The sequence below is a fragment of the Psittacula echo genome (genome assembly GCF_963264785.1).
Source record: "Psittacula echo genome assembly, chromosome: 5".
Taxonomy (NCBI): Eukaryota; Metazoa; Chordata; class Aves; order Psittaciformes; family Psittacidae; genus Psittacula; species Psittacula echo.
Genome location: NC_137739.1, coordinates 21,389,601 through 21,400,034, shown reverse-complemented (window position 1 = coordinate 21,400,034; position 10,434 = coordinate 21,389,601). Strand labels below are relative to the sequence as shown.

Sequence of the window (10,434 nt, the reverse complement as noted above, 5' to 3'; positions counted from 1 at the left end):
GGTGGCTGCTCCAGTGCGCAGGTGCGTAAACCACACCCCCCCCAGCCGGGCTCGGCGAAGGCAGGGGCGTGGCCTGAGCATGTCCTGATCACGCCTCCTTCCGTCTGGCCCCGCCCCCGTGAACGGCGGCTCGGCGGCAGGGGGCTCCCGGGCGCCACTGCAGAGTCGAGGACGCTAGCGCCCTGGTTGCTGGAGGGTACGCTTCCATCCACCTCTCCGGCTCCAGCACAAGCCAGTGTGGTGTTGCTCTGAGGTGGTTATGAGCTTCAAGTCGTATCTTTTCGATTTATATACCCCAAAATGCGTATATTTTTGATGTAAATACCTGAATCAAGCGTCAGCATGCTTTCCAGATGGCTTTGTTACACGTATTTGGTGTTACGGATCCACACTGGTAACAGGAAGTGTTTATACTCATTTATAAGCATGTATTTTCATGTTAACTCACTGTTGTATTACATCCTTTAGTGAAAATGTGGCTTTAGGCACACCAAAGCCAATCCAAGTAGGGGTACAGCAGGTCTGTTACCTTCCAAACCAAGCACAGGAGAGAAGAGGATTTGAAAACACAGCTTTAAAATCCAGAGGAGGGTCTAAAGAGAAAAACTACATTAGAGTGAAAGTAAAGTCGTGCTACTAAAGGTTTAGCTAACTAGGTACAACAATCACAAAATCCCAGACTGGTTTGGGTTGAAGTTCATCCAGTTCCAGCCCCCTGCCATGGGCAGGGACACCTTTTACTAGACCAGGTTGCTCCAAGCCCCATCCAACCTGGCCTTGAACACTGCCAGGGATGGGGCAACCTGTGGATTGTGTGGATGAGGCAACAGCTTCTCTGGGCAACCTGTGCCAGTACCTCACCACCCTCACAGGGGTACCTTCTTCCTTATATCTAACCTGAACTTCTCCTGTTTCAGCTTAAACCCGTTACCCCTTGTCCTACCAATCCCAGTCCATTAAAAATGCTCCACCACAGCAGGCTGTCCTGATTTATCTCGAGTGACTGTAGTGAGCTGGCCAATGTGTTTTCTGCATTAATTTTAAGTGTAGATATCACTGTATCTCACATAAAAACACTGAAGGTTTGTTAGGTGTGAATACCAACCTGCTTTACAACCACACAATCACAAAGATATACTGTTCAATGAGGTCAGTGGGAATATCAGGTGTCCCAAAGATTTCCTCTAAGCTAATAGCTACAGCTTAAATCTTGCTTTGGATGTTAATGGAAAAAAAAAAAAAAAAAAAAAAAAAGAGTTCTTTGATCTCAGTAGACTATGGGATTGATGGAAAACGCTGAAAATATGCCTTATGCTGCCCAAAAGGAGGGTTGGTTTCCGTAACATTTTTGGGGAAAGAAAGTATAGTTCTTTCATTTATTGGTCTCTATTCATATACGAAGTACTCTGTCAGGGTGAAAAGAGTAGTCCCAAATTTTCCACAAACATCGTTTTCAGTGCTTTGAGCAGAGGTAAAGTTGATATTATGGCTCTTGAATAAATGATTTATAGCTTTTTACACTTCTCCAATGTGGAAATGAAGATGCCCAGAATCTCCTTTCCTACAGCCTTCCTGCTATTCTAACACCTTGTATTTGCACATCATAGCTTCTAACTGAGACTTCACAAGGGGACAGTTGACACCTGACATTTAAAAACCTTTTAAGGCTGTAAAAATGTACTGTTGCAAATGAAAGCACTGCAATTTTCCTGCTGGCTTTGAGAAATGATGATCAGCTGGGAGGTATATGGTGAAAGGTGGAGGTGGTGTTTACATTCCCACAGAAACAAAGGCTTTTGTCAAGGTTTTGCACACCAAGTTCCTGACCAAGTCAGGTGCCTGACAGTAGGGAAAGCATTTTCCAGTAATTCTTCCACCTCAAGCTGTGACCTTTCCAGATTTTATAAGCAAACCAGACAGGTTTGGTCAGAACTTGGATGGGAAATCTCCAAGGAAAACTAAAGTGCTCCAGAAAGCAGTGTGGGTAATTTAGCTCCTGGCATCTTCCCTCTGTCTGAATAAATATTGAACCAACCTCTAACTGTGCTGCTGCAGTAAGAAGTGTGCTCCTGGGAGAAGATGCAAATCCAGAGTTGTCAGCAAACAGAGTCACTGAAGAGCTCAAGATGCTGTTTAAAAATGTAATGTCACTCATTTTTGTGCCCTTGAGCAATATTCATGAACAATGATGTTAGATCTACTGAAAAGATCTCTCTCTGGTTAAATTAAACAGTTTACCCTCTATTTGCCCTGTTTCCCATCAAAACTGTTTGGTTTCTTTCTAGCAGAAAATTAAAAGTGAATCTTTGTTGACCAAACATTAAAAGTACATACTTATTTTATTTTGTTTTCTGATTTTTACCTCTTAAAAGAAAAAAAAAAAAAAAAGAGTCTTGAAAGGTATCTAATATTCAAAGACAATATAGTGTCTGATCAAAACTGGGAATGAAAACCAGAAACCAGAATGTCCCAGGCCTGAAAACTTCTGGAATTAACCAACTTGTGTGTGGCTGGATGGCTGCACGCAAAGAGTTGTGGTCAATGGCTCAGTGTCCAGCTGGAGACCAGTAACGAGTGGTGTCCCTCAGGGATTGGTGTTGGGACCAGTCTTGTTCAACATCTTTGTCGGTGACATGGACAGTGGGATTGAGTGCACCCTCAGCAAGTTTGCTGATGACACCAAGCTCTGTGGTTCAGTTGATACGCCGGAGGGAAGGGATGCCATCCAGAGGGACCTCGACACGGTTGTGAGGTGGGCTGATGCCAGCCTAATGAAGTTTAACCATGCCAAGTGCAAGGTTCTACACCTGGGTTGGGGCAATCTCAGGCACAGCTACAGTTTGGCCAAAGAAGATATTCAGAGCAGCCCTGAGGAGAAGGCCTTGGGGGTGTTGGTTGATGAGAAAATGAACATGAGCCACAGTGTGTGCTCGCAGCCCAGAAAGCCAACTGTATCCTGGGCTGCATCAAAAGGAGCGTGACCAGCAGGTCGAAGGAGGTGATCCTGCCCCTCTACTCTGCTCTCATGAGACCTCACTTGGAGTATTGTGTGCAGTTCTGCTGTTCTCAACATAAAAAGGACATGGAACTGTTGGAACAAGTCCAGAGGAGGGCCACGAGGATGATCAGGGGAGTGGAGCACCTCCCGTATGAAGATAGGCTGAGAAAGTTGGGGCTGTTCAGCCTGGAGAAGAGAAGGCTGCGTGGAGACTTCATAGCAGCCTTCCAGTATCTGAAGGGGGCATACAAGGATGCTGGGGATGGACTCTTCATTAGGGACTGTAGTGACAGGACAAGGGGTGATGGGTTAAAACAGGGGAAGTTTAGACTGGATATAAGGAAGAAATCCTTTACTGAGAGAGTGGTGAAACACTGGAATGGGTTGCCCAGGGAGGTTGTGGATGCTCCATCCTTGGCAGTGTTCAAGGCCAGTTTGGACAGAGATTTGGGTGACATGGTTTAGTGTGGGGTGTCCCTGCCCATGGCAGAGGAGTTGGAACCTGATGCTCTTAAGCTCCTTTCCAACTCCAAATATTCTATGATTCTATGATTCTAACTTGAAAATCAGGACTACATCTCCCAGTACATGAGGAGCAGGAACCCTCCGGATGTGTGGCAGTGGATCAGCTGAAAGGAGCTTGGGGAACACCGCAGAAGGTGTTTTCCAGCCAAGATATCTGCAATTCCTGTGACTCACAGAATTTCCAAACAGAAAGCAACATCTTTTTCAGGCAAAAAAACCCAGTTTTCTCCCTGGCTGAGTGTGGTTCCCATTTGTAAAAGGAAGCAGCCTTCCATGTACAGGATTTTTTGCATTTTGCAGGTGAATTTTGCACAGCTGAAGAGAAATCAGAGAAAACACACCTGGTAGGGAATTTTTTCATCTCCCCAAGGAATAACCTCCTCTGAGCAGCTGGGGCTTAGTGCTGTTTTCTATTCAGGCACCTAGAACACTGTGTGAATGGCATGGCAGGATTTAATGAGATAAATGGAATATGAAAGGGATATTTTATAGAATAGGTGCAAATCCACAGTTGAGGATGTCTACAAGCAGCACACACGTGCCTCAATCTACAAGTACCTGAAAGGAGGTTGTAGTGAGGTGGGTGTTGGTCTCTTCTCTGAAGTGACAAGTGATAGGATGAGAGGAAATAACCTCAAGCTGTGCCAGGAGAGGTTTAGACTGGATATTAGGAAAAGATCCTTCACCAAAAGGGTGGTCAAGCATTGGAACAGGCTGCCCAGGGCAGTGGTGGAGTCAGAATCCCAGGAGGTATTTAAAAGATGTGTAGATGTGGTGTTTAGGGACATGGGGGTTTTTTCTGGTGGATTTGCCAGTGTCAGGTTAACAGTTGGACTAATGATCTTAAGGGTCTTTTCCAACCTAAATGATTCTATGAATCTATTCTATGATGGAATTAGGAGGAATAGAAGGACACACACTCTTAAAGCTGAACTCGTATCAAGAGAATATAGATTAGAACTAAATGAAGCGACCTTCACATATCGCAAGGTCAAAAATTAACAAGCTGTTTCCAAAACCCTCCTGTAACGGAGATACTTTTCTTAGACTTGCTGTATCATGTGGAGCTCATCAATAACTGGCAGCAAACAGACAGGCTTGAATTCCAGCCTTGGCATTCACTGCCTAGCTTTGGGAAAACCCCTTTGTCTCTCCTGCTCTTGTCTGTTGTGGCTCAACTATGCCACCTTCACAGGGACTCCCCCTTCACATGGAATGGAGCCAGATGTCACTGTTTCCTGAAGCTCCTTCAAGCCTCTAGACTAAAGGAGTGACAAGAGACTCAGCTAGGTTTCTGTGTTGAAGATGATTTTCTTTTTATTACAAATGTACACGTGACACTACTGATGATGCACAGAAATTTGAAAGGCTATTGTTTGCTAAAATTGCATTATTACAAAACTCCACAAAATCTGTTACAACTAAAAAACCCACCTTCAGGAGTATATAAATAGAATTTTGAGCATAAATAACAGTAACAAAATAAACAGATGCATGTATTCAATAAATTAATTATAAATATTGCATTGGCAATGAAGTGCTAGGTCAGAAGAACACCAGTATTTCCAGTCAAGCTTGGTTTTCTTTTTATAGAAATCTCTATTATAAATGAACCTTTGGAAGCAAGTAGAATCCCTGAACCCTTGTTTCACATTGCTTTTTGTTTCTTTTTTTCTTTGGTTATTCCTTTGTCAAGTCGTTTCAACAGAAGAACAGAACTGAAGACATCAGACGTCCACGTTAGGTGCTCCTAATTCCTTCCTGCAAGAAGAGCGTCCTGGCTGACATGGTTCTGTGGCACTGAAGTCACTAAACTTGTCTCACCACTGATTCCCAAGGATGCAGAATCAAGCCTGAAAGGGACTTGAAAGAATTGCTAATGGATAAAGGTTAAACATGAAAACCTATTTTGCAATTGATTTGACCTATACATCATCCATTTTCAGTCTTTCTCTCCATTTGCTAATGACATACATGCTTATATACAACAGGACCTTAATTAAACATTCTAATTTGAACGGCTCACTTCCTATCTGATGAACATAAATGCTAGTTCTGTGCACTATTCCAGACACACAATGAATTCTCACTAATGTTAATGAGAACTATTTGCTGGATGATGCTGATGCCACATTGAACATAAATTAGTCTATAAAAGAAATCAAAGATCCAGTTTTCCAACGTACCCTTTAGCAATAAGGGAAAGAAGAATCTTTTCCCCTTTCTTCCCTTATTTCCTAAGGGAAGAAAAAGCACAATATACAAGCAAAATTGGGCTTTTTCAGTGGTATGCTTTCAATAGAAAGTTTTCCCAGCATGTTGTCAGCAGCTTCTCAAGAAACAGCATTAAGTCTAGTTCACGTAACTGCATTTGCTAGGTTTTCCTTAATCCTGTTTTGTTCCATATGTTTGTCTTTAAAGCCTCCAAAGAGGAAAAGATTTTCTCCTATGAGCTATAGAAATAACAGGTGAACATATGTAGTAATGAAGTTGATGTAGAAAAACTCTAGCTATTTTGTCATCACCACTGTAATGGAGAGACTTTGACGAAGCTGCTAAGCTTTTCTTATTTTATCCTTCTTTTCCAGATAAAACTATGACTAGGCAATTCTTTAGACTATAGAATAGCCTCTGGGCACTCATCTCTTGCAGGTACCACACATTGCAAGGAAAAGGCTGGCTTCATCCTGAAATATACAAAAAAGTTGGACATATCACTACAGGAAAAGCTAAAAACCCAGCAGTATTCTGTGTTATTTCTTTCAAAACACATGTGCGTGTGATCAGAGTCATTTCTGAAAGCTGGGGCTCTTCACTGGTAACAGTTTGGAGGTGATACCAAAGGGGTCCATGCTGTCTGTTTCCAGAGGTGAAGAATACACTTCTGGTTCAAAGGCCTGGCTGTAATCACCATATTCACCAAAGTCTGTTGATTCCACAGGCACAGTGTTGATCATAGGTAAAAAGTGAGACAGCGGAAGGAAATCTTTCCCTTTGAACTGCTGTCTTTGCTTGGCACTACTCAAAGACACTGATATTCCGTATTTTTTTGATCTATATACATTGTAGCCATCTGGACGAATCTCCTCTTCAAAGGAACAATCCTCTGTGGAATACCTGAGCTGAAGAGCAAGGAGTAATGAGAGTTACAAATGCACCCCACCAGATTCATTGCATTCAACCACAACATAAACCTTTGATGCAACCAGCCCTTCTCCCTCTGCTTTCAGTGAGGGTGTCCTTCTGGCCTGTCATGGGTACCACAATTGTCTGCACCTTGCAAACCCCACTGCCAGATCCATGCTGGTGAGCTGTCCACTGCCTCTGCCTGGCTGCTGCAGGGATGCAGGTGGGACCCATTGCACTGGTGACAGTGATGGGCCACAGCCACTAAGATGAAGTGCCCTGAGGTGGTCAGGCAGTTGGACTAGATGACAGTTGTAGGTCCCTTCCAACTGAAATCATTCCACTCTACTCAAGCTCCCTACGTTGCACACAACATGCATTTTGAGTTATGAGGCCATTAAAAGACCTAATCCCGCACTCCTGAAGTTAATACATGCCCATCATACTAAATAAGCTTCAAATCCTGGGTGTGGACTTCTTCACAGCTATGACACTTATCCTGCCCTGAGCACAGGGAAAAAGAGTCTCAGATGACAGCCCTCATTTAGATAAAGTGTCCTTAGTGGCTGACAGTACTTAACTGCAGTCATGAGACCTAACCCAACAATCCTCAGGTAAAAACCTGCAGACTCTGTCAGGGCCTGTGTAAGGGCTTCAGGATCAGGTCTGTAGAAAGGCAGTGCTGTCAAAGACAGCACTTATACAAACAAACATGTCCAATCAGTACAAATCTGAAAGGTAAGATTCAGATTCAGTCTGTGTGTGTCTAGAAACATGATTGCCTTTCTTTCTATTCAGCATTTATTGAAATTACAAAAGACCAGTTAATGCAGCATTATATTCTCATTACACCTTAGAACTATCAAAATAAATCCAAGAAGTTGTTAAGATTTTGTATAGAAGAAGACATTTTCTTAGGTATGAATTTGTAGAATTACACTTGTGATGTTCTGTACAGATAGTACCTTAGGATTTTGTGTCAGACCTTTGCAGATCCTTACACAAGCACTGTGTTTCTTACAACTCTGGTGCTATTCCAGGCTCAGCCACCACAGGTAATTGAACTTGTGGTCGGTCAATAAAAGTCAATTGCTGATTGTGTCTCAGTCTGCAGTGATAAAAGTGTCCTTACGTGAATGCTCTGCCTGTCTGCATAGAGAACATATTTGTTGCTCTTCAGTTCTTCTCAAACACACTCAATAATATGTAGTGCATGCATTTGGTTATCTTTTAAAAATAGTTTTCAAATGCATAAAATAATTTTAAAAAGGCATTTTCTCGAAATAAAATGACGAATATTTATCCTTCTACACACACTGTATCTCAGAAAAAGGTGTATATTATACAAATTTATGAATTGTTGATGGAATAATTATCTGTCTTTATGAGAGCTCAGTCTCCCTAGTGAGGATGATGAAATAAAGAAGCTTCTTGAGCAAGTGCACTTTTCAAATAGCAGTTATTGATTGTGCTCCCCATGCCTCAACTCTATCATTCACTTTTCATATCACTGGAATTGACTCTAGCGTTATTTTTTAAAACAACTACCAAATGCACTTTAACTATTTCCACATTATGGTTTTGGTTTGTTGTTTTGGTTTTTTTTTTTTTTTTTTTTTTCCACAGGAGGAGTTTACAGCATGTCAGTATCTTCAGATTTCCCTCCAAACTACTAGCTACAGCACATCGCACATTGAAAGAACAACTCTAGTCATCATTTTTCAAGTGTTATAAAAGAGGCATGTTGCAGGAGTGAAAAAGGTTGCCCAGTTTGGTCCCCAGACACTGTATTTGCCCTGGTAGCAGAAAGGTGACACCATGTGTCCACAACATATAAATGTGATAGCATGGTTACATGCCATTGTATTTTGAGGAAAAAAAAAAAAAAAACCAACCAAACTGAAACCCCTGCGATTAATACTCTACACCAACAAACACAGTCAAGTCATATATGTCTTCAAAACAGTGTTAGACAAAAGCTGGTTTTAAATTCTGGGACTCCTGAAGTCCAGCTGGCAGCTCCGATTGAAGGAGGTTCCAGGCTCTGCTTTGTTTTCATTGATCATTTTGCTTTGGATATACATTAAAACATTAAGCTAATAATTGACTTGCCATATCATCTGAACCTCTGCACCTTATCACTGTATCGATTGATTCTAGCCCAGAAAAGCAAGAAAATTCAGGAAGAAAGGCTTAGTTCTATGTTATATATGCATTCAAAACCATCACTATATTGGTACCACTTATTAAAGATGCTGGGAGTTTTGAGAATGGGCCAGAGAAATCAAAGCAGAATCAAACTGTATCTTTACTATGGCACAATAAGAAGCCATCGCTCTGTGAAAATCAGGCTTCCATGAAGCATTTAAACACAGACTGAACCTGAATCTTAGCCTTCAAATCCTAGAGCTGGCAACTTCTCCTTGTGGCTTAAAAACCAGAAAACAACAAAGTTTATATCGCTGATGAGGACTAGCTAATGTGTTGACATACCTAGGGGAAAAGAGCGACCTAACATCAGAGGCTCTTCAACCTCTCGGAGTCCCTCAGGTGTGCTGTTATCACAGCGGAGGAGAGTTCTTTCCCTCGAAATCCCGTTTCTGCTTGGTATTACCTAAGAGATGGCAACTCCATCTTCTGGGATGTGTGAGCCTGGCAGCCAGCTGGCTGCATCTCATTTCCACATGAGTAATCTTGGGGTTTTGCTTTTGGTTTTCGTTCTGCAGAATGACTGATCTGAACTATGAGAAGTTATTCAGATTCTATGGCGTGACTTAATCTACTCCTGCAACAGGAACTCAGCCACTTTTGGGAATATAAATGCAGTTTTGCCCTCATCTGTATTTTCAGTCTATTTTGGCAGGAGGCATGCAGTACAGACTTTGCTTTCTAACTGATATTTCCTTGCTGCCTTCTAACAATCCTCACGGAGCTATCAGTGACAAGAACCACCGGTCCTATAGAAAAAAGGGAAGCGGGGGGGACCACCTGTAAGCTTTGTTAACCCGTTTTACTAACCGCACAATAAGAAAACCACGCCAGCCCTTTGGTCACGCCTGCCGTTTCAAGCGCGGCGACCGGGATAGAAATCTCCCTCGGGGAAGGCGAACCCGGCATAGAGCTGTCGAGAACAGGGGATCGGGTCCGGGGTGGGAATCGCAGCTCACCTGCCCGTGCAGCCTCCCGGCCTCGTCCATGCAGAGGTAACGGGAGCTTCGCACGCCCTTGATGGCCACGGTACGCACGGCCACTGCGCGGATCTCCAGCAGACCTGCGGGGCAAAGAGAAGAGTGGCGTCAGCTCCGCGGCCCCGTACCGTCCCGCTCCGGTGCCACCGCTATCAGTACTCACTCTGCGGGCTCTGGCTACTGGCGGCATCTACCCGGCCGTCGCCTCCGATCCGCAGGAAGCAGCTGAAGAGCCCGTGCTTGCTGGCGGTGTAGAGGTGCCGCAGCCGGATCGGTTCCCCCCAGCCATAGTTAACGTGCGGGCCGGCGTCGGGCAGCGGCAACGGCAACGCGGCGGCGGCGGCAGCGAGACCCAGGAGCGCCAGGGCGGCGGGGCGCGGCCCCATGCCGCTGCCGAGGGGCACGAAGAAGCGCGAAGCGTCAGGAAGCGGCGCGGCGAGAAGCGTCGCTACCTTGCCCTGACTGCGCCTCGGGGATGAAACGTGAGTGAAGCCAGCCCCCCGGCCTTTTATAGCTCTCCGTTATCAGCCCAATCGATTCGGCTGCATTCAGCTCCGATACAGAACCCATTTCACAGAGGGAATTGGTCGGATAGGT

The 10,434-nt window shown here is 44.0% G+C and overlaps 1 protein-coding gene across 1 annotated transcript; it reads right to left on the bottom strand.

The window, feature by feature from the left end:
* Positions 1-6,312: 6,312 nt before the first annotated feature.
* FGF19 (fibroblast growth factor 19) lies at positions 6,313-10,223 on the bottom strand (the record flags this gene model as incomplete). Its single annotated transcript, XM_080618837.1, has 3 exons — positions 6,313-6,645; positions 9,817-9,920; positions 10,001-10,223. The coding sequence occupies 3 exons, from the start codon at positions 10,221-10,223 to the stop codon at positions 6,313-6,315; spliced, it is 660 nt and encodes a 219-aa protein (XP_080474963.1).
* Between the last annotated feature and the right edge of the window lie 211 nt (positions 10,224-10,434).